The sequence below is a fragment of the Pagrus pagrus genome (genome assembly GCF_965226575.1).
Source record: "Pagrus pagrus genome assembly, chromosome: 10".
Lineage (NCBI taxonomy): Eukaryota > Metazoa > Chordata > Actinopteri > Spariformes > Sparidae > Pagrus > Pagrus pagrus.
In genome coordinates this window covers 19,372,572-19,397,769 of record NC_140194.1, presented here as the reverse complement: position 1 = coordinate 19,397,769, position 25,198 = coordinate 19,372,572, and the positions used below count along the sequence as shown (strand labels likewise).

The 25,198-nt window shown below is 40.6% G+C and overlaps 1 protein-coding gene across 2 annotated transcripts in view; it reads right to left on the bottom strand.

Annotated features, from left to right (window-relative positions):
• The window catches only part of pik3c2a (phosphatidylinositol-4-phosphate 3-kinase, catalytic subunit type 2 alpha), a 45,511-nt gene extending 21,094 nt beyond the window's left edge, over nucleotides 1–24,417 (bottom strand). The window contains exons 1-5 of one of the 2 annotated variants that reach the window (XM_084365038.1): nucleotides 24,274–24,417; nucleotides 18,635–19,880; nucleotides 6,404–6,501; nucleotides 5,257–5,417; nucleotides 528–648 (exon numbers count right to left, since the gene is read on the bottom strand). In XM_084365038.1, the coding sequence (XP_084221164.1) occupies nucleotides 528–648; nucleotides 5,257–5,417; nucleotides 6,404–6,501; nucleotides 18,635–19,798 (1,544 nt within the window). In that variant the 5' untranslated portion in view covers nucleotides 19,799–19,880; nucleotides 24,274–24,417. Of the gene's footprint in view, nucleotides 1–527; nucleotides 649–5,256; nucleotides 5,418–6,403; nucleotides 6,502–18,634; nucleotides 19,881–23,730; nucleotides 23,947–24,273 lie in introns of those variants that run through there. The other variant, XM_084365039.1, reaches the window with a different exon arrangement.
• Between the last annotated feature and the right edge of the window lie 781 nt (nucleotides 24,418–25,198).

Here is a 25,198-nt window from a genome sequence, read left to right as displayed (position 1 = left end):
CCGTTTCCATGGTTACCACAAGAAAAAAATTATCATAATGTAATGATTTATGGACGTTCTCAGTATGGCTAGAGCAAGGCTGTAAAGACTAGTTACAGTATGACAGAATGAATGATCAACATACTAAACATTTGTCAGTTCAGCAGCTATAACCACAACATATTACTGATGCAGCTTTGAACTTTGAGCTGCACTGGGCCTTTAAGTCCTGGTATGGGAGTAACTATTCCCATGTATCCAAGATTAGAGGGAGAAGATCATTTCTACGGTGGAGGAGGGTACAGGCGAGATATAGAAACATCAGGGAGTCCCTTCTGCACAAGATTTTGAAAGGATGCCAAGATAAGAGTAATAGAGAAGAAGATAGACAGAGGAATGAGAGACATTAAGAAAACAAATAAAATCCATCAAAACCATATGCATAATTAACAAAACTGTCAAGTCAGCCTGGGAAAAGCTGTTTCTCCCAATTCTTTAAATGTTAATGGAGATATGCATGTATTTTGCTGTTGTGTAAGTGTACTCACTTCTGCAGCACCTCCTCCCGACCACACACTTTGAGCAGGTAGCTGGAGAAGTCGACCTGGTCCAGGTCATCGTGGACCCAACAGAGAGTCTGACTGATCAACAACTCCACTGGAGAACTCACTGAGAAAGGAAAAGGATGGAGAGATGGACGATGAAGAAGATGGTGATGGAGGCCGAGAGGGAGGGAGAAAGGGTGATCAGGAATATTGATGGAAAGAAAGGGAACCACATGAGAATGATGTGAGGGAGGGGCAGTGAAATGGAAAAGCCAGAAAGAAGGGAGGGATCAGTGGTTGGTGAAAAAAGACAGAAGGAAAGGGAATGATGGAAGAGACCAGAAAGAGAAAATATGTAATGACAATAGGGTCAAGTACTTTTAAAACTACAAGATTATGCCTCAGTTTCAGGACACTGAAACAAGAGGGAAGCAACACGATACAAGACATGTCAACAATTTATCAGGGGGATCTGAGGTCATGTCATGCTACAATATCTAAATTATCATGTAGAGTTTTGGCCTGTTAATAGACACATATTTGCTGCTGTGGGAACTGAATTCTAGAACTCACATTTATCACAATTTCTCTCTAACCGCAAATCATCCTGCCACGTTTTGAACGGCTCATGTTTCACTTCAAGTCAAACCTCTTTTGGAATCAAAGGCATTACTGCTGTGAGTTGTAAAACGATTTTAAGTGGGGAGGATTTGGGGTCAAGCTCAAGGTGTTTGCGTATGCTCTGATATCTGATGTGTCCAGCCCAGGGAAGACTGGGTGGAGAGCGTAACCTGATACACAGCAGATTATTTTGCTGTTTGGCTACTTCTATAGAGGTTTTAGCACATTCTTAGCCATACACAAACACAGCCAGACAGATACACTTCATTCAGAGGACTATCTCAGCTTTGGACTAAGCACACACACACAACCTAATATACGTTCACATGGACACAAGGGAGGGAGACCACCCCTGGCTCTGGCAATAACAGACCTCCACCCTTCAAAGGAATGGTACATCTTTTCTTACTGCTTACATTTGTAGTTTTAGCTTCACCATCCTGTATGTGTAGACGTGGTGGTCAACGAGGTTATACATTTGTTGCAGTGTTTTGTAACAAAGCATTTAGACATGATTTTGTGAGCGCTCTGAGGTGGTAAGGGAATTCCCAGCAGAGCACTTTTGAAAGCACCAGTTAAAAGAGGAGAAAATTCCTCCATCGCTTGCCTTTAACCGTTTCACACATGGTTGGGGAATGGTACACACATACACAACTAAGGACAAGGAAGTGGGATGTAATATAAATCTATCACGGTAACTAGCATAATGAGTAACTTATGATGCAGGTTTTGGGTCCAATCATGGTCGTGTAGGATCCACAATGGAAAGGCTGGCGAGAGGGCAGAATAAAGCCAGAAGTCACTCAGCACTTGTTAAATCCACAGGACCCAACATATTTCAGATGTAAAAGAAGAATGATGTAATTCCTACATGACTCAGAGCAAATAGAGATTTCCAACAGTCAGACACAGATTCAGAGACAAAAGGAGAGACACAGAGGCAAATGGAAAAGGGTAATTAGAAGCAAAAGGACAATGTTAAAGTATAACAGTGGTAGAAAATTTAACCTTGAAAAGCATGCAAGTCCCTGATTATGATCCCAACAACTCATCTCATGTACTCTTGTTTTCTTTAGTTCAGCACTCTGCTGAACTCTCACCCACAGCTGAAATCACCTGCATGTCACGCTACATGAACTCAAACAAATGGGAAAACAAAGGGACTGTCAGGGAAAAAACGGAAGTTCTAAACAGGTTTGCCTGACAATTTGAATTTGCAGAGTCACTACTTCATAACTCCTCGTGGTATAAACTTAGTATAGAGACTGAAAAATTTTTTTGTGAGCCATAGTGTATCTTTATAGTTTTCAGTATAGTATAGTTTATGGCTAATTTACATTGGAATGATGGCACACATGAACATGGACAAGTTTAAGTCAAATTCTGTGAAACTGACACCACAATGAAGTGCAGAAATAAAAAAATTGTTGCACTTCGCCTTTTTACATGATTTTTTATTCTTCAGTCAAACAGATATCGTGATGCATGGTTAGATGACTGTCTTGCAATCAATTGTTTATCGCAGAATTGCTGTATTGTGATAATATCGTCATTGTGGGCAACATATCATGAATTGTAGCATATCGTGAGATACTTTGTATCTGAAACAATTCCAACAATACAGACAAAACAAATGTACGTAGTGTACATGAATAAATAGACTGGCATTTATTTCTTGTTCATATAATTTTTTTTGTTATTTGCGTTAGTATCCCTCTCCATTAGTGTCAAATTCCTGCACATTTTGAATGAAAAGGTTCTGGGAGTCTGTGAAGTTCGTCTCTCCACGCCTGAAAAGAGAAACATGGTTGTGTTCCCTCCTTTCCAACACTCTCACAGCCGCAGACAGTAACCTGAGCCAGACTTCCTGCATTTCTTCCGTCTGTCATCCTCCCTCCATCTATTTGATCTATTTGATAATACATAATTTTTTCTTTGTATCTCTAACCCTCTACCTTTACCACTTTCTTTCTCTTATATCACTTTCTTCCCTAGGTCTCTCCCTTTGTATTTCTCCCTCCTTCTCTCTGCATTCTTTCTCTCTTTTGCATTTCTTTCTATGCATTGCTCTCTCCCTCTCTCGCTGCTTCCATCTCCCCTCTTCAACCACAGTATGTTAGGAATCCACAGAAGCCAAGCAGTTCACAGCCAAGCCCTGGAAGAATCGATTGTCTTTCTTTCTCCCTGCCCTCTAGAAAAAGGCAAAGACTAAAAGCTACAACAGCATGACTCTAGCAAAAAACAATGTCAGAACATCCTAAACTCCTTTTTGATCTGTTGGGAAATATATTTCCAACTTTTCATGATGCAAATCTTGTAAATCATTCTTAAATCAAGTATTTTTTTCATTGTTAACGTCACATAAACACAAGACAATGCAATATTGAGGAAAAATCTACACAATTAAACATTTCCTCAGAAGAGAAGAGTCAGAAAGAAGTAGAAGAAGCAGTATAGCAAGTTTAGGAGGACAAAATAAGAGAAGATAAAGCAAGAATAAGAAGAGATGAAATATAAGAAAAAAATGAAGTGACAGCGAAAGAAGTCGAGAGAAAAAAACCTCATGTTAATCTGTACATAGTCGGAGGTTATGACAGGATTAAGAAAACAGAGTGAGACAGAGGATGGGGAGAGAAGAAGGGATAAGGAGATGCTGCACGGAAACAAGGGTGGAGGAAAATATTGTCATGCAAGAGAAGGGAGGGGAGACAAATTAAGTAAAAGGGAAACAGGAGAAAGTAGAGAACAAAAGTAATATTGACACAGAAAAGCAACAGAAAGGGGGCAGAAGAACAAGTGGAGAGGCAGAAAGAATGACAAAAAGGAGTGCGAAAGTACCCTTTCTGTCCTCTTTTTCCCTCTATCCTTCTATCCAAGCTTTGAGCAGAACTGAGGCCTATTGTTCCGACGAGCAAATTCCAGCAGTGTCTAACCAGAGGCATCGAAACACCAACAATGTGGGTCAACATGCTGCTGACAACATAGGAAGTCAACCAGGAAACGTACTAGACATAATTTTAGGGAAGAAGGAAGCTTTTCTGGGAAGTGACCTAGAAAGGAGGTGAACTCAGCAGAAGCAGGAAGACGAGGAGTCATCGCAGGAATCTTCGAAAGGGCAATTAGGATGTAGAACGTGGAAAGTAGTAAATATACTTCCTATAGGCTGTTGCTGTTGAGCTGGGGTATAAAAGAGTGAGTGGTGTCTGGGTCAGTAGGACAGTCTGTTACATACACACAGTAGAGAGTGCTGAGGAATGGCCTATGTGAAAATATATGGGTTGGCCGTCATACAAGAAACAAAACAGACCCTTATAGCAGACAGTCTCACACACATACTAACAGACTCGCATTACCACACAAACACACTCACAGTGGTATAATGCTGATCCTCAGGGACCTACATAGACAGTGGTGAACATGGTCACACAGTCGGAATAATATGTCTAACAAAAAAGCCCTCTGGGTTGGCTGACAGCCTCTAGTGTGCTTGGCTTCAGATCCCAAAAGATACGTCAATCACAGTGGTTGTAGTTTTGTGTGTGCTTAACGAGGGGTTAGCCAACAACAGCAAACACCCAGGGTAGGAAACCAGAAATCTTAGAGAAAAAAAAAAAAAAATAGACTAGAGTCCCTCTTGCCCCAACATGGCTTCTCCAGGGCGAGGGGACAAACCTTTATTTGTGCGGAAAAGGAACAAAGTGTACTTCCCACGACAGAAAAAATGAAAAGAACAAGAAAAAAATGAGGTGAGGAGGGGGTAAAGAGTTTGGCAGCTGTGAATGTCGTTTCCTCCTTCACAACTCTCATATCTGCAATCTGAGCAGCTCACTCTTAAAGGCAAAGTGGTACAAGGTTTCCTTTTTGGCTGACTTAAATGCGATGGTGTTCAATCTGTACAGAGGATTTTATGCACTTTTTAACACTAGGCTATTCTTGTGGTTAAATGTATGTCCATACTAGGGAAAAAAACTGTTGTTCAATATTTCTAAAATACAGAAGATGAAAGCTGCTAAAATATTTTTTCTGATCAACTGGTTACTTCTCTACTTGCTTACTATCATGTTAAGAACTGGTTCAAAGATGGCTTATATGATAGCTATGGGATGCTTACCGTCACAGGTGAATGTTACAGGCTGCTGAGACTCAGAGATTTCAATTGAAACCTTGACAGAGCAGCTAGTGTCACCTCCGCTGTCTCTCTGGGTAATGACAGGGCTTAGGACATAGCCAGGGTTGGTGCACATGTCGCCATGAGGGAATTTGGAGCGCAGGCTGGTATGGAAAAAAATACAACAGAGCAGAGTCAACACTTTTCTGTATTTTGGTCTACTTGGCCAGTAAAAACAGATCGGGGGCAGCCAGAGCCAGCCTAGCATATGGATCAGATTACTTGGATGAGACTATTGGATGCATCATGGGCAGTACAACAGGAAAACTGGATGGGGGGAGGCAAGAGAGGAAGAGATTATCTGAATAAAAAATGTATTTATATGCACACTGATACGGTTATGTAAAATCATTTGAGATTTACCATTTCTATCTGTTCTCCCAAGTTGAAAGAGTCTACATGAACAATGAGTCATCAGTCTGCCTGTAATTTTTATACTGTGATACTGTTGGCATGGGTAATTGGGAGGGTAAAAGATGATGAAAATGCTATGAAATTATTTTTTACATGTTTTCATTTACACTCTTATGAGAGGTTAAGTTCCTTTTAATTGCAAACTATCTGGAGAGGGTGTTGACCAACAAGCAGGCAGGGTAGATGCTGGGCAGACAGGGGGCGTTGACTCTGTTATCGAAATGAAAGTGGATTCCCTGAGCGCAGCTTCATCATCACTCCACCCAAACTAAGTATTGGAGTGAGAGATTCTGTACAGGCTCAAGGAACAAAACATGCAATTATGTGTATGTATGCATGAAAATGTGTAAGCATGCATTTAGGCTTGCATACAAACACGAGAGGAAATGTTGGTCAGTGGGTCCGCCACATCTGTTCATTAAGGCTTATACGCAATACTTCATTGCCTGTAGGTGGCAACAGCACCATCTCAAGATTTAAACTGTCTCTTATTATTTACTTTTCCTGTAAGTCCCACAAGTTGCGTGTGTAGGACTGCAACTTGCCCAATTTGAGTTTGTGAGACAGCTGAAAGCCAGCTCCATAACATGCTTTCCGTCTATAAAATGTCATTATGAATTTTGAAATGTAAAAGTCAGAGGAGGGCTTAATATCACAACAACGGGAAGGATCTTACGTTGCTACGTCTTCACAGAAGGCGACAACCTCCAAGTTTTGAGCATCCTGTTCTTCCAGTGCGGGATTCTTCACCAAACCTTTTCCTTTTCCCTTGTCCTACAGGAGCAAAAGAGTCACACACAACACACGAAAAGAGTCAGGGAGCTAGAAATATACATACAAGTAACCTGCTTACATACTTCAAACAGAAGCAGGCCAGATAAGACAGGCAGCAGAGCACATATGAATTCCTTCTATGAGTTTAAAAGGATTGATTGTGGACATGAAGCTCACAGTCTTCATGGTGATTTGTGTTTGAGGATCATTGCAGGGGCAATTTAATTAAAAACACCTCAGAGCTATGAATCCTACAGAGTGAATAAACATGTCAGTAAGAGCAAAGGTCTGACACAAAGAAACACACACCAGGTCTGCAGCTCTTTTACGCCTTTGTCTCTTAAATTTTAAAAAAGCATTTAGCATTTAAATTCAATTAAGGTTTAGTTTTACATAAATCTTTCTGGCATACACAATAACATTTTTTACCCTCTAGGGGCTGAGCTGGCTTTCTCTTATATTGGAAAAAAAAAAAGTCAATACATGGAGAAAATAGTTTTTAGTTGCTTATATTTTTTCCCTCTCCCTCACACACTCACACACACACACACACAGCTCCCTTTCCCGGAGGCTGGCCTGTTGCCGGGAACTCGCAGTTGCATTCTGCTTTTTACTGCTGTCTTACTGCCAGTGGCTGAGGAATGCACTTCCTATGGCACAGGAAATGAGGAGTGAAAGGGCCCTGCCCCTTCCTGCACCAGACTCAGTCTGCAAAAGTGCTCTGTCATGGCTTGGAAATCTGTGACTCTGACATCACTCTCAACGAGGGAGAGAGAGGTTTGCAGACCAGGCAGGAGAGGAAGGGAAGAAAAATGAGAAAAGGTGAGGAAAATGTTTGGAATGTCATAGTAAAAGCTTATGTTCTCTCCCCGGAGACTTCCGGGAGACTGTGAACAGAGTTTTTTGAGAAGCCCAGAGGGAGTAGAGTTGGTTTTCATATGCAATGACAAGGAGATGGAACAATTAAAAACTTCCTACTGGTTGTTTTGCAACTTCTATTTCTTTTCAACCAAAACAACACTTCAGATTATCTTTTTTTTTTTTTAATGGCAACAACAATTTTGCTATCAAACTGTCATGAGTTGCTCTTACAATAAATTATAAAAGGTGTTATACATTTTCACTGGTGATAATCCAGTGCATAAAGGGCCCAGTATGATTTGTATGATCATTTTCTGTCCTTACATTCATTTATTTTGAAATCGCACCACAGCCACACAAGACACGCTTCAAAGGATATTATGTCACGAAGTTAAAACTATACCCCAAGGCCCTATCCTTAAACGTGAAGCATTTCACTAAGTATGTGTCTGCTGTAGCTTTAAAAAGTGAAGACAATCATATGGATTTATGTTAGAGACACAAGGTTAGGGCTACGATTAACAATAACATTAATCGTTGATTGTTCTGACACTTATTGTCATGATTAATTGATTCATTTTTTGGTATATTGGCGTGAATTTTCCCAGAGCCCAAAGTGACAGCAGCAAATCCTCACCTTAAAGAAGCTGGGACCAATGGATGTTTGACATTTCTGCTTATAAAATACCATAAAACCACAATGTCCCTGGTTCAACAACATCAGCCAGTGATATTTTTTTTTACGTTGATCCCGTTCCCCTTTCTTCCTGTCAACTGTCACTAATCCACAAAAACTAATCTTAAAATGAAAAACAAGCATGCCAACCCTAATTACCAAGATCACAACATCTAGCCAATTAATCTGAGATATGATTTAGATCACAACTGTGCAGCCCTGAGAGGAGAAGACATCTTGTTCAAAGCAGCGAGCTGACCCGACTTAACACCAGGAGAAAGAAACCTCAAAGTCAGCATGGAGCTTGGAAAGGAGGCCAAGCCTGACACCAAACCACCTGCTTCTCCCAGCAAGGGAGCAACGAGACTGGGTTCCTGCCCGCACAACTTCTGTCTCAAATTTAGAATATTTTTTTTTTTGGTTCAATATGAATATTTGCAAGATAAACAAAAATAGAACAAGAGAAGAAAATCAATAAACAGTGTCAGGCGACACTGAGACAAAGAAAGAGAGAAAGACAGAAAACAAAAAAAGGGAAAGAGATTAAAAAACAGAGGGTCAAAGAGGGAGAGAGAAAGTAAGGTTGATAGAGAGACTGAGAGAAAACATTTGAAAAGCCAACGAGAAAAGAGACCAACAGAGCACATGAGCAGTGTTTATGTTTGGAGTCAGGATTGCCTCAGCAAAAACAAACATGGGCAGATACGCCAATGAGGCCGAGTTAGCTGAGTGTCACACAAAAACGCACACAGACACACACACTCAGCAGGCTGTACAGTGGGACAGGCCCATCTTTGTTTCACTCTATCGATTTTGTCAGACACGGACGCAGAGCTCCTGGTGTCTGAAGTCATGAGAACGGCTACATATGATTCACACATTGACTAATCCTTCATCCTCTCTCTGGTTTTACTGTGATGTGTCAGGGCACTGACTGTAATGCCGGGAACACATTGTACGACATCACGGAAGATTACAACCCTAATGATGGCTGATCTTCAGGGTGAAACAGTACACTGTGGGGTGTGACCCAGTAGTTTAAGATGGTTGATGACAGACATCTAAACAGAGATGACTATAATCCACAAAAGTCAGTTGTGGAATGTGTGATTCTGAGTCTTTTGACAGTCGGTTAGGGTTTTAAACCCTTACTGTCTACCAACTGATGCTTCTAAGGTTTACACATTAGAAATGAACCCCTCTTTTGGCCAAGAATTTAAGCATCTGTAAATCTCAAACTCACCACACTGATGTGAACTTCTTCCAACTTTCTGAATGATGGACTCATTTTTCCAAACTAATAGAAAGACAAGATATGGAACTTGTCAAAGGTTATTTTTCCACACTTTCCAAACCTGCTGAGATTGCTGACATAACCATCCTGACAAATGTCTATGTTGGCAAGATTCTAGTCTGGAAAAGAAGTGCTGTTGTACTGGGTGTCCTACATCACTTAGTTGGCCACATTCTACTCCTGAGTGAGACATAATCAATTATGAAATATGTGACTCCTGCTTCCACAAATTACACAGATGTAAAACTATTCATGCTATTTTTCTAGGGTAACTTGGAGTTGACTTAGACTCCTAGACTCATGAGCTGTTACACAACCTTCAAGACATTTTTTCTTCAATGATATATAACATTTTGGAAATCTGCACTTCAGCTAAAGTTTTTGCTGGAGACAGACTAAAGGCGTCATTGTGCTTCGGTGCTTGCCAGAAATCTCTCCACATGCATTTTTCTGACAACAAAATTGGGGTGGCCGCATCTAGCAATTTCTGTTACCTCCAGAAATCAACAATCCAACAAGCACGCCCACTGCATGGAGGGCTTGACCAGGTGTGCAGCTCCTCTCTCAGCTCTCTTTGTTTTATTCTTCTTGCCATTACTTTTCATGTGTGCAAACCAATGCAACACAATTAATATTTCTAAGTGCTATATCGTAGGCAACTGGACCTGGATGACTGAGAACCTTCATCAACATGTAACACAATGAATAATACTTTTGAGGAAAGATTGTCCGAAAGTCTGCCATCATCCCCACTTGTACGCTTTTTTCATCTCGCATCTCTCTATGACGTCCTGCCATCGCGTACAGCTGTTTGGGAAATGTATAAACACTTATGCCTCGGGATGTCGTTAGAGGACTCTCATTATGGACCAATGTTCTCATGAGTGGGTTCCAATTTTTCTGTTCTGGTGCATGCGCAAACGGACGCACATGGATGTGCATGTGGGTGACACAACACATAGTCGTGCCAATGGTTCAACAGTATTTCACTAATCAATAGGTTGTGTTAACATGCCATGAAACAAGGAAATGATCCGGCAAAATACAGGGAAGAAGTGGACTGCTAGTGGCCGAACTGGGTGGTTGCAACTTCCAGGATATCACATAATGCACATTGGCCCAAAATGCATCACCTTTGTACATGTTATCCGTTTTATCCATGATGTAAACGGTGCAAGTGCCAAAATGTTAATTATACTAAACATAATGTTCCATTCAAAAAATTTGTAGAATTAATTCAAAAATATAGTGCAAGCAAATGATAAAACACTGATGAACAATTCTTATTTATCAACCTTCTGGATGATTAAGTGTTCACAGAAAAAAACAAAAAAAACCAGCTAATTCATTGAGCTTGTGTCATCAAAGTTTACATCATCTACACCAATGCCTACTAGCTTCTACCCTACATCTCTCAAAGGCTTTTCATACTTGCTGCTGATCAAGGTCTGACTTTAAAAAAAGAGAAGAAAGGTTTTAGCAAAAACAGTTGCGTTGTCCCTTGAGTTTAACAGATGAGAACATGGTCAGCTTGAGGAACTTTGTGGACACAGACAGGCAGGAACTGAAAGGCTCAACTAACCGGCTGGTGGTAATTCCACGCCCCGCATCAGTATTGACTTACAGTACACATCTAGATATTAGACACCTCTTTTTGTCTTTATGCCAACCTAATGAAAATTACCCCATACTATCAACAGGAAACCTGCACTCAAACAATCAAAAGCCACTGTCAATATCTGAAAGCCTACATGTTCAAAAATTAAAAAGATGTACAGCAACATACTGCATGATGGCTAGTTATTTTTTAATTTTTGAACTACTATTTTATCAGTTTTAAGTTTTCCACTACTGCTCAACTTAGTGCAAGAAAATGTAGACAGGAGGCTTCCTTTTAACAGTAAAACTTTGTGTGGGAAATGCTGAGTGATGCTGTCATGCTGATCCAGCACTTACTGAAGAGATGAAGATTGATTTTAATGGACTGTGAATACTCAGCAACCTCTCTCAGCTAAAACGTTTTTGGCTGCATACATGAACAACTTTTCATAAAGACTTCTTGTTTGAATGCAGCTTCATTGGTGAGACTTTGTGCCGTGGTTGACATCAGCGGAACAAGCTGCAAAGAAAACACGAATCTACTTCTTCTTTCGATCAGGAAGTGACTGATGGCTAACTAACTCACACTTCCTGAGATGAACTGAAATCTCTGACTTAATAAAAGGTAGGTCAAGGGACACTTGGATCTGTTTTCTATTAGGTGACTGGAAAAAATTTGCAAACACGAAACTCTCACCAATCTTGACAAATCACTGGAATGGTTTTCTCCGAAACACTGCAGAATCTAGTCTATTCCCCAAATGCTTGTTAGCAACGTTTCTATTATGTGCATTAGTATTTGGTTTCTACCTGCTTCCTCACGCCATCTTCCACAATGCGACTCCTGTTTTCTGCCAGTAAACAAGGTCAAAGGTTAGGAGACATAGAGCTGTTTCCCCAGTGAGTCACACAGTTAACTGGAATGCATGTCACATCCTGGTACTACAACATCTTTTAACCCTGCAATCTGTCTGGCAGAACAAAATTTAGAGAGTGTTGAGTATGCTGCAGCATTTCATACTTCAGCTTAGGGTGTAATTAGACGATAATAAAAGAAAATGGTGTAGAGCCTGGAGTGGGATGGCATGGAGGTGTGAGAGATGTGAAAGAGCTGCTGGAGGTCTTAAAGTCTGCGGGGGAAGGAGAGATTTGACAGTGATTTAGGTTGGAAAAATGTACAGTGCATGCACCAAAACCCACAGTGCAAACCTACATACTGTAGGTTTTAGTTTCACACATGCACACAGTGAACTTGAAACACAGCACATGCTCAGATAAAAATCTGCTTCCAGGACATTTTGAAGGAAAACTGCAAGAACAAACAGGCAAGCTCAGTAAAACTGCAATGAAAGGGCAAGCAAGGAATTTCAGTGTGTGTTTTTACACTACTCCTCAGAATGTAATTAAGTTGACTAGTTCAGGAGGCTCGACACATGATTATAATCTCTATTAACCACAATCATACTATGCAACTACAGTATTACATTTTCTGAAAAACTGGTATTGTTAAATAGATCAAGTCATTTAGTAAAATAAAACAAATTTCTACACCTTTCATTGTTTCACCTTTGCATAGTTAAAGACATTGTGGCTTGATTCAGTCTGTGTGTATGCACTCACTAAAAATCCTTACCATTTCTTCTCTGGATTTGAAGATCTACTAGACGAACCAAAAAACACTTTACACTGCATCAAGTGGAGCTGCACTTCTTAAGGGTAAGTAAAATTAATCTGTGTTGCCAGACATGGCCATGTGTGGTAAATGACGCATTAACTTTTAGTGTTGCTTTGCAAACAGTAAGAGCCAGGTCTGAACAGGCATTGGTGCTGTAAGGAATGACGGCTGAAGTGCAGATAGAGCTATTTGTTTGACTGCTGATTATCACTTACCTACTGCTTTATATCTAAAGGCTAAAGCAAGGGATTAGTAGCATAACAGGCAGTCAGTGAATAGAAGGAGGAGGACTACTACCATTTTTACAGTATTAGTGTGTATAAGTGAGATTTTTAGACCAGTATATAAAGCACAAAGTAGGAAACTGACTCCGTTTTTGAGCGCTGCTTGACGTAGATAGAACAAAGATGGGTGGAAAAGTGTTGATGTTCCAACGTCCTTACCCTAAACATGCATCATAGCATCGCGACAGACAAGGGGTTGAAAATTAGCATGTCCACTGATAAACAGCCGATAAACACCTATGACAACCGCAGTCATTTGACACGAGAATGAATGCCAATAGAACCCTATCTCATTGAAGACAAAAGCCAGATGTTAGTTGGGTGCTATAATGAAAGGGAGAAGAAAGGTAGACAAACAATTGTAAAGCAATAGAGGTTAAGAAATTAATTGAGAGACTGCAGAGAAAAAAGAGCAGATAGTAAATATAGAAAGAAAAAAAAGCAATGAGTGAAAACCAAAAGAAAGTATGAGACAGACGGTTTGGGTGACAAATCTACCACAAAGTCTAAAGGAAGAGGAAGAGAATGAGACATATGGTAGAGGTGGTGTGACTCCACAGTAGATAGCCTGTTCTGACTAAGCCTCCAAGTTCAAGCTCGTTTGTTCCATTTTACACCCCTCTGCCCACACGACCACATCTTACACTAAACTCAAGCCAACCACAGCAAGGCCTGGCAACTACAGACGGACTTACAGCCATTAAGACACTCATCTTGGAAATAATTGTATTGAAAAAAACCTCTTGGGACACATACCCGGAATGAAACAAAAGTGTAAAACAATTACAATCAAGCCTAGGGCAACACTTTTTGCAGATAAAATATGTCGTCTTTTACATCTAGTTTTCTGTGCAGTAGGAGTTAATCTCATGTTCATGGGGAGATAAAAGAACACTGGTTTCTTTAAATAAAATCAATTCCTCAAGGGCTTCTGTTAGGCCACATGTTAAAGGATAACTACCGTTTTTTACAACCTGGACCTTATTTCTAGCAAAATATATGGTCATTTACTCACCCAGATAACTTCGGTGTCATTTGGAGTCGTTCGGACGAAATTAGATCCAGCGTAGCGCCGATATATCCATATAATGCGAGTGACGAGGCAGCGACACACAGCCTCTATATAACGCATTATCTGCCACGAAACTAGTTCATTTCACAAATATTTTGTCATGATACGCTAGCGCTATTCCCCTCTGAGTCCGGGCTCGTCCGTTATCAACATCCGGGGTCAAACTAGCAGTAGCAGCTACAGGTAAACAAGCCGAGCTGTCGTGGGTGCGCGCGCAGCTCAGAGACGACATCCTCCAGGTCAGAGGTAGTAGGTCAAACCTACAGACCCCGGATGTTGACCATAGACGAGGCCGGACTCAGAGGGGAATAGCGCTAGCGTATCATAACAAAATATTGGTGAAATGAACTAGTTTCGTGGCAGATAATGCTCATAAAGGCTGCGCTTCGGTGCCCCGTCACTCGCATTATATGGATATATCGGCGCTACACTGGATCTAATTTCGTCCGAACAACTTCAAATGACACCAAAGTTATCTGAGTAAATGACCATATATTTTGCTAGAAATAAGGTCCAGGTTGTAAAAAACGGTAGTTATCCTTTAAGCCAAGTTTGGCTCTGAATGGTAAGTCTGACCCCATTAATATGTGACATTATATACAACTCATAACAAGATTGTATCCAGAACCAATCTCGCCACATTTGTCAAAGTCACAGTACAGCCTGGAATTGTTTGCTTCCTCAATTGGACTGAAATGAAAAACTGTTTTGTTTTCTTTCCAGTTAAAATGTTTAGATGTTCCAGTTTACAATCACAACCATGATAAGACTCGAACCAGTATTTCAGAATGTGTTGCGAAGCATTTCATCAAGCTTTTAGAGTTAAGAGATACATTCAATAGCTTAAGCAAGTTTCAAATTGAAACCAGAGCCCATCTGAAATGGTATGAAAACCACTCAATCTACAACATAACAACATGCTTTGAATTTTTTTTTTTTTTTTTGCAGTGATGTAAATAGATATGTAGAAAAGAAACACATGCAAAACATTGGTTTGGTCAAAAACAAAACAATTTTCAAGTACATTTTAGTCTTTCTTGGAAAGCAAGGCCGACACACTGCCCTCAACCAAGCTGTGTCATCACTGTAAAATGATTCGCTCAATACGTGTGGCCCACGCAGGCAACTTAAAGAGAGCACCTTTGTAAAAAGACACATTATGTGGTTTAGTAGCTCCTGGTATTATAGTCTCTGTGAGATGGCCGTGAGAACATAAAAGCAGGAGTGAAACTAGACTTGCAACCACAGACATCAGCCTCACTGTTATCAGACTGTTGTTTTTTCCGTACTGTTGCAGATATAGATTCTGTGTTAAGCTACTGCTGCTGCAAAGTTAATACTTCAAGCTATTGCTTCATATAAAAACTTTCCACACAAAAACTACTGCAAATCTCTTATTGTGAGGCATATAAAGGAATTATTTTCTTATATTACCACAGCTGCTCAAAGTAGGGTATCCCACAGGTTTCCAAACTATAAGGCAACACAACATCTCTCTGTCTAAATGAGCTGCAACTTAGTGTGATTTCTTGGGTCACTCTTGTGCTTCTGCAGGGCATAGGGGAGCTGTACGGGCTTGTTCCTGTTTATTACAAAATGGGCTCCAACTGCCAGGCAAGCAAGCAAACACACATACCATCTCACCAAGACTGCAAACAATATGGATGAAGATAAAAAAGGGTCTAAGGGCCCCAAGTTGAAACACAACATGGTAGTCTGACTGACCAGCAAACACAGGCTTGAACCAAGACATAACATATAGATAAATGTAAACAAACACCATTTCATCCTTTCAAAGAAACAGACATTCCTCAACCCTGGAAGACACCGCTGGCTGTGCAGACTGAACAAGTTGCCTTTGATGAATGGTCAAGTATATGTCTGTAAAGTATCACGCATAGACATGAAGGACCTACTGGAGCAGTACATCTAAACTGCCCTTGACTGGTCATGGATATGACCTTTTCTACAATGATTCTTTATATTTTCTGACTGTACTGTATAGTGATCTGTCCAAACACTGTTTTCAGATTGTGGCAAATTTCATGGCTTTCTCCAACAATGGGGAATTTCGGAAATAAGTCCTTTTTATAGTGCTGCAAGGTTAATTATCACCCTAGTATAAGAAACATACCACAGAGACCAATTGTTTGGTCATGACACAGAGAAACACAATGCACAGGAAATGGGCTGCTTGAAAACTGCAAAAAAAACTGATACAATGTCCAACACAATAGCCTGTCCTGACCTTAAAAGTACTCTGTGGAGTTTGAGATCATTGGTGGTAATGTAAAACAATATCTTAATGTGAGGGTCTGGGTGTTGTTGATATTTTGTACTCTACCCGCACGTGTCTGGGGAGGAACAAGCACGAGTTTGAGTACATGGGTGACTTAACACATTTTGTGAGAGCAGTAAAACATATTGACAGCGGCAGACTTATCACGTCAAACTCCCCCTGTCCAAACAACCTAAAAGAACTTTTCTCTTCTGTCACGATAACTTTAAGGCACTTCTGATGAAGCCTGTAGTATCTTTTACTTAATCATTTCCAGGCAGAAGATGTACAACTTGGTTAACGTGGTTAATCTGACTCTCAAACACTGAATAAAGAGGAAGGGACATGGTGACAAGTTCATGTTTGGCTAGTAGGCCTCAGTACTGCTGTAGACTAAAATGCTTGTCATGTCTGAACTCAGGGCTGCCAGCAGTACAACCATACTGAGGCCTACCAGCCAAATGACAGATGGTTGTTTAGGTTTAGGGGGAAAAAAAGATTTAGAGGAAACAATATCCCATGCCACTTGCCCACAGCAGTGTCCCAAATGAAAGTTCTAAATATTCATCACAAGAAATTAGATCACTCATGTCTTTGCATGGCAAAATTAATCACAAAATGTGGTCAAGAGAAAATTGTGGGGTGAAACAGTGGGTAGCTAACCACGCTGAAAAACATAATTACAGGGAGCATAAGTAAAGAGGATGCTTAGCTTGTGCTAGTGATTGAATGAGGAGTATACATGAATGTACGATGAGAAGTTGAACACACTTTGGTGGGTGTTTTGGTTGAACATGAAGATGCACCATTATCTGTTCTGAATAAACTTTGCTCACACTCACCCATGCTATAAGAGGTATGGTTTTATTTAGTAACTTAAATGCAATGCATGATTATGCCTTGCCTATGCTGTCAATACTATACGAAGACAGTTAGTTAGCTGTTAGTCAAAGGACTTTTATGGGTGGCACTGGTCAAGCAGGTAGTATGCTAAAATCCCTGGTCATGGACATATTTGGGGATGTCGAATGACCAAAAACAGCCTATTAGTAAGGTAGTTAGCCAACTCGTTCGGCTAAACTGCACAGTGGCTAACTGCAAAAAGACTGCAAATGATTGGTGCAGTCACTAGGTGTAAATGTGAAACAGAATACTTGACATAAAACATTAATCCTAGCTCTTTTTAATTAAAGGCCTTGTCAACACAATTTTTGAGTTTTTGTAAAAAATGATCGCAGTCTAGACGAGGTGAAAAACACATATGACATGACCATTCATGTACACTGGGCCTATGCTTGCCTATTAAACGATTTCTACTTTCACATACTCTTTACTTACTTTTACTTTCTATCATATATGTCACAGGTAACAGGGCTTGTACTGCAACAAGTATTTTTTCCTCGAACAGGCAGAAAATGACAAGGCAGGAGAGCGTGACTGCTTTCCACAGAATCCCCCTAGAAAATACTTTTATACAAGACATTTTCAACAGACGTTTTAGTTTTTGTATCACTATATCAATATTGTCTGTTTGTGTCTTTCTAAACATAGACAATATAACATCCAATCTATCCATGTACCTCAAATACTCCACAATATGATAGCATGTACACCAAGTTCACATTCGCCATTGATACTACATTCACAGATAAGTCCCATTTAGGAAGCAAACGCGGATGTCTGCGTCATCGTTTCCAAAAATCACTGTTTCTGCCCGTCCAGACATGAACACTGAAAACAGAGTTTCGGATTATCTGTGTGTTTAAGTTTATAGAAATACCTGTGTACACATGGACAGGACCCTAAGTATCCAATAGGCCATGCCATTGAGCCAGCATCCAAAAAAAACAGGGTTTTGGGACTAGCATTTAAATGCAATTCATTCATTATTAAAAACCCTAAAAGTTTTTCTCTATAACATTACATATCAACAACTACAACTGATGATTAAACTAAAGCTAAAGTTCAGAAAAATACCGCATTAGTTATTGAGAGTTCTGCTCCACCAGAACTGTGTGGGTGTGGTTTGATCAGATTTGATTCATAGGGTATACATTACAAATATTGCTAAATCCTGATGTGGTGCACATGACATCACCTCTTTCCGACTAAGCCCTGCCCACATCAAACCAGTGAGAAGAGCACAGACAAAACAACACAGAGAAATGTCTGCTGAAACACAACCAAGCCTTCATCTAACTTTGTATGTTTATGTAGGACGCAGGGGCACATAATAAAAAGTTGATTGAGGAAATAAGGTTCAGGGCCTTCTATGTTAATAATCATTTTTGCTATGACTAAATGTGTAGTGTGAAAAGGCCTACAGAAATCTCTGCTGACTTTGCCTGAACTCATTTTCACTTTTCAAACTTTTACATTTTACTGTGATCCTACCTGACTGTTTGGTTTGTGCTGGGAGGAGGTCCCTGGGATGTTAAGCGAGTGACTCCTAGTGACAGCCGCTCCTGTTGATGCTCTCCTGGGCTGCGAGCGAACTGACAGTGATGCTTTCACCTCGGGCTTGGGGCTGCTGCTACTACTGTTCCCTTCAGTCTCGAGCACTGCATCCCAAGGATCCCCTGCAGCAACTCCTGGTACCGTCTGTGCAGTGCCTCCTGATGCCTGGGATACTTCCTCATTCTCAGGTTTGCGCTTTGTAAGTGGGTCCAGATCCAGCCAGTCTATGCGGCTGATGCTAGAAGACTCCATCACTGCTGGCTGCTGGGGTGGGGGGTTGGGTGCCAGAGAAGCTGCGCCCACTTGAGAGGAATCTAGGTCAGTGCTGGCCGATTTGCCATTCTTCAAGTATTCTGAGGTGCTGGCAATCTTGTCGAACAGTTTGGCCATCTCTGGGTCCACGGTTGGCTGTGGGAAGACCATGGCAGCAGCAGGCTGAATGGGAGGGAAGGCCATGAAGGGTGTCTGCTGTGCCGACAGGGGCATGAAGGGTGGCATGGTTGGAGTGAAGCCATTCTGAAATGTGCCTGGTTTAGGGAATGGAGCAGAGGGGAACAATGGTGTAGGCTGATGGGTGGGAGTGGACACACTGGAGCTAGACGGGGTGGACATAACAGGTGTCCACTGGCTGCTCTGGAAAGGAGAGGAGCTACAGACATGGCCTCCAGGGTAGGAGGCACTGAGGTTAAACCCCATTAGCGATGAGGGGCGGGACACTTTGCTGTTAGCCCCAAAGTTCTCATCCAGCAGGAGCTTTTCAAGTTCCTCATTAGTCAGCTTGTCCACATCAATATCCCTGAACTTGTTTTGCTCTGCCTGCTTCTTGGTCTCTGGGAAGACAATGAGGTCCTTTTCTGGTCTATTAGTAGAGGGTAAAGGTTGAGGAGCAGTAGTGGCAGATTTCGATGGTTTTGGTTTTGAGAATGATGAGGATGCTGCAGAGGAAGATGAGGGTGTTGAAGCTGAAACGGTGTGTCTCTTCTCCCTTTGCAATTTTGCTAAAGCCTCTTCCTCCATGCGGAGGGCTTCCTCTTTACCCACAACCCCCTTTGACTGGGGGACATCCAGCTTGAACCCATTACCACTTGATATCTGGGCCATTCTGTCAACTGGAAGGTGCCATGAGTGTGACAGCTGTTAAGTCAGTGTGGCCCAAAGGATTGCGTAGCAAATCTTTATACACCTAAAAAGGGAGACAAAACATTTGGGTGAATTTCATCAAGAAGTAGACAAATACATTCAAAAAACTCGAGCTATATATAGAAAATTAGATTATATGAGCAAATACAAATGACTGACTGTGACAAATTATTATTTTCACAATTAATTAGTTGGCAACATCAGTTCACAGAGGAAAACTCCCGAAAAAGCATTTGTAAACCTGTACCTGCCTGAAAATCATAAGGGTAAATAAGCTGCAATTACACAGCACATTTTTTACCATAGCATTTCACAATGTTCGACCCAACACACACACTAAGGCAAGTCGCTGGCCTGGACACACAGGGTTTAGCGTTTTGCTCCAGGACTCTGCAGCATGTGGACAGGAGGAGCATGGGACTGAACCGCCAACCCTTTGTTGTAGCGATTGACCTGCGTGTGCCTCCTCCGGTGCTGCAGCCACCCAAGGGCATCTTTTGTTAAATGGCAGTTCTTTATCTAAAGTTTCCCTTGGCCTTGTTGCTCTAACCAGGCTTTGATTGCTTATTGATTGGTAGCCATTTGTCACATATGCACACCCAATAATTGCATGTGCTTGTTTTGGAGTCAAGGGCATCAATTGGGGCAAATAACCAGCACGGGCTTCATTAGCAGCATGTTCATGACATTTAAATTGATAAGCTCACTCACAGCAAGCTGTGCTCTATCAGTGTACCATAACATTGCGAGGTGCACATTGCAATTGTTTAACCAAGCAGCCGGGCTGACCACATAACAAAAAAAGACTAAATCAAACAATTGCACAAAATGATTTATAACACTGAAGTAACATATGACTCATACTGTGTAGCGGCATGCAGTTGGGTTACAAATCGGTGTGCTACTGTGCAAGACAGCAGCTAACAATTCGTCTAATTTTTCTCTCATCATGCTGTTTGTTTTGTCCAATCCTAAATTGATGCCAAACAAGGGCATGATAATCTATTTTAGCCGTCAACAGGAGGGAACCAAGAGTATCCCAAGTCAATAGCATGAGAAAAACATTGCTGCAAAGAGTGTTTTGTGGTCCTAAAATGACACAGCGCCTCCTCAAAGCAACCATTCATCGAACGATCACTGCCCCAGGGTTGAGTGAGTTCCTTCCCTCCCCAGGCGTCACCGGCCTCTCCTGAGCTTCCCCTCCCATTGTGGTGGAGAAGGCTGGCTGTGCTGGGGCTCAGGCTAGCCTAGCACTATTGTGCAGCTGAGGAATTTGGCATGCTAAGCAGCCCGACGGGTCTCTCGCTCTCTCTCTTCCTTTGGCTTTCTCTCACTCTGTTAGCATTATGTTAGCACCATGGCCCAAGATTGTCTTATCAGCTGTGCTAACACCAGCGGGCGGTGACAATGTGGCTGCATTCATTAAGCATTTGACTAGGAGAGCTCAGTGCCAACTTTGCCAAGAACACAGCTTGTAGACACTAAATGCATAAAAAGAAAGGTCATCGTCTTTTGGTGCCTGCTGTCTCTGATGGCTTCATTCTGTGCAGAAATATCACATGCTCTGACCAAAGTAGTTCATCTGTATATCATTGATTTTACACACAGTAAGAATGCATGTCCTGACAAGTTGAAGCACAGAAGTTAAAGTCAGTTTTCCTTAACACATTGAGCCACACACTTAACAACAGCTACTTCCTGATTCTGAATGTAAACACTGTCAACCTGAAAAACCAAGTAATATTTTCAAGTTCATTAACATTAGTCTTTTTTTCTTGACTGATTTCCCTGTATATCATTGCATCAGAAAGGTCAATCCAATAAAATTCAGACTCAAAGAAGGCTGAGAAAAAGACAATGGGTTGTATGCAGTTATAACAAAGGAGATTCAACAGGACTCGAGCTACACTAAGAACAAAACTAAACACGAAAGATCCTGAATCGAGATAGCCATATGTTTAAAACCCATAAATAGCAACAGGAGAAAATACAAAGGAGGAATCCCCCTTAAGGGAGTGAAGTCAATTGCAGCCAAGACAAATACTGCAAACTCTGTAACATTGGTAAAGGATGGCAGAGCCAAGGTCCTGTAAGAGCTTCATTCAACATTTAAGCACATCATTATTTTTGCTGAAGTATTTAGAAGACTACAGCTACCCGAGCCATAACCCTCCAGTCAAATGCTTGCTTGAGAGGACTGATTTAAGGATGCAGAGGTCACATTAACAAACAGGACTCTGGGAGTCTCGATAATTCCCAGATCTGTAGCTTGATGGTTTGAGAAAACCACCATCATGTTTTCTTAACCCTTAATATACAGTTTATTTGTTTACTTTAAGTTGCTCTTTATGTAGCTTTAAAATTCTTCTCATTCAACTGACAGACAGCATCACATATACTGTATATAATTTATCATCTTGCTCCAGATTTTCAATCAAGCTGAAAGATGTTTACAGAGAGAAATATATTTACATACTGGATTCCATGGTTTTTTTTTTTAATGGTAGCATTACTCCATCAAATGTAACACTTTTAAATATTTTCGCATATTTTTTTGTGTTTGGCTGCACAGCATGGCATGAAGTTGCACTCGTACTCTGTAGAGATTAGAGGTTAGGTTTGTAACTTTTCAAGACTGTCATGGCCATGTGAACATTGTCACAGGCTCTGCTTGCTGTTGTCATTCCTCCTGCTCATACTGACCCTAAAGAGATCTGTTGAGGGACGGAGGACAAAACACAAAGAAAATACAAAGTATATCTGATGCTAGTTTGACGCATGAAGTGGATGTTTTCCAAAGTTACATTCAGAAGAGAGGATTTCAAACTAAAAAGACTAACTTTGGGAGATATCTGCTTCATTCGACTAACTCAGACTGCTTAAGATAAACTGTGGAATACATTTTGATTTTTCATTATAGATTTTGACTCCCATCATTCAGTTGAAAGTGCATTAGGAAGGGATCTCTTAATGTCCAGTAAGACCAGGAAGGATGATTATACCCAAACAATACCTGTTTTAACTTTGATTATTGTTTTAAGACAGATTTCAAAAACCTATCCTTTAATTTAACAGGTAAGTAAGTGTGTTGCTTTCAACAGCTGTGCAAAAGTGCTTGTGTTAGCACTAGCAAAGTGAGCAAAGTACAGATTACAGCTATAAAAAGGAAAATAAGTAACCCAGTCAAGTTTATAGATTTTTAAGATAGGTTCTGTGGTAGGTGGGAAGGAAACAATGCAGTTGAACTTCTTTTTCTATGTTCTTTACTTGTCGATTGCTGTAGCTCGCTTATGCAGAACAGAAGGAGATATAAAGAGAAACAAAAACAAAAACTGACAGGACCATTTAAGAGCCCTCTCCACTTGGCCAACACCCCAAACAAGTCATATCACTGTGAAACTGTGGTTTACTCTACTAAAGCCTATATATTTTTTTACAAATGAATGCAACATAAAAAATAAAACCTCCAAGTTAACTTTATCTTTTAAACTGCCAGACCGTTAGTTGGACAAAGAAATGCACATTTGGTGGTTGTGATAAGCAGATAAACACGCAATCACAAGCAGTACCCATAAACAATATCTGCTGAAGTTAGTTGTCCAGCTATTTTTCAAAGAGGACTTGATATAATGTTAATCTCTGCATTGAAATTAGCTGAAAAGCAGGACTTTTCCTCGAAAGACTGGAGAAAACACTGTTGATTTGGCAGCAGTGGGGTATTGCGTTAACACGTAACATTTTGGAAGACACTCAACCAACAGAAATAGGATATGTTTGTCTTAGTAACGCACCCTGTCAGATGATAAATTATCGCTACAGAACAATTGCATCGAGCACTTTCTAGCGCTTAACTAGCATATTTGTAGCTAGCTAACCTGTCGGCTGATGCTCACCTGACACCAAACGATGCGTTGTGAATTGTCAATAAGTCGTGAACGTCTGCTTTTCACACACTGTACACATCATAAAATATGAGCTAGCTGGTCGTTAATATGGGATAACACTGACTCTCAACAGATAATAACACAGTGATCAAGCTAACTAACCCGGCTAGCCCGATAAAATGTCACTTTCTGACACTTTTGTTGGCGGTTGGAACTTTAACTTTTGACTTTGTTGGATGCTAAGTTAGCGGCTAAACCTAACAAAAACGGGCAAACATATCGTCCACGGGAACATAACCCCGACTGAATTTAGCTACACAATGTTAACTTACACGTCTGCTCTGTACTTTAAGGAACACTGATTTATTAATTTAAAAGTACCCTGGCAACTGCTTTGGTCCTGCCAACTAAGTGCCCACAACAAGGAAGAAATGCAGGCTTTGTCAAACGGGAAACGGCCGGAAACTACGGAGCCGCAACCGCCGATTTCAGGCAACTACGAGCTAAAACTTTACCACGCAGACAGCTACTGTATAAAGGTCCATTTCTTACCTTTTAGCGGTGCGGTGTTTGGAGCCATTTTTCCTGCAGCTGCATTTTTTCCATCCACTTGCACCGAAGAGACGTCAGTTCCTGTTGAGGAGGCTGGATGGAGTTTTGGTTGGACACAGTTGGATTGCATTTCTGCGTGGCTCGGTCGCGTCACTGACGATTAAATGTGGAAGCAGCGCCACCGTGTGGAGGAAAGCAGCCACTGTCGAAATAAACGTGTTTATTATGTTCAGTCTGAAGGGATGTTCTGAAGTTCAGCATGTTATTTCCAGGATTACATCATTTCAACACCGCATTAAAATATTGTTTATTGCATCTGTAATTATAATCCAAAAACATTCATCTATCACCCGAATTCTTGTCCCGTACTGTAAGAAACATGAATTTAGCTTAACTAAAATTATTTACAATTTAATTAATTTGATTTAATTATTTTCTGATGTATCATTCATTTTTATTTGTTTCACTTATAAATAAAATATTCATTAGCGATCACATTAAACCAGTCTATACATGTACAGCTACATCACTGTTCACATGAAAGTTTTATTTATTTATTTATTTATTTATTTATTGTGTTTTGTGACCTGTCATCACAAGTGCATCAGAAGTAACAGGAAACCTTGTCAATGACTAAATTTAAAACAAATAATCAATACAAAAACAACACTGACATCCTGTGACATGGAAATAAACACATCCTTATTCTTATATATACAATAATGGCAACTTTTATACAAATTTCACACAAATGATACACTTTTGCATGTGGTAGTTTCATACCCATTGATGGAATGAAGCTAAGTACATTTACCTATGTACTGCAATTCAGTACAGTTTTGGAGTATTCATACTTTAATTGAGTATTTCTATTATGTGATTTAACATTTCAAATTCCACAGCAGTCCAGTATTTTTTCTTCTTC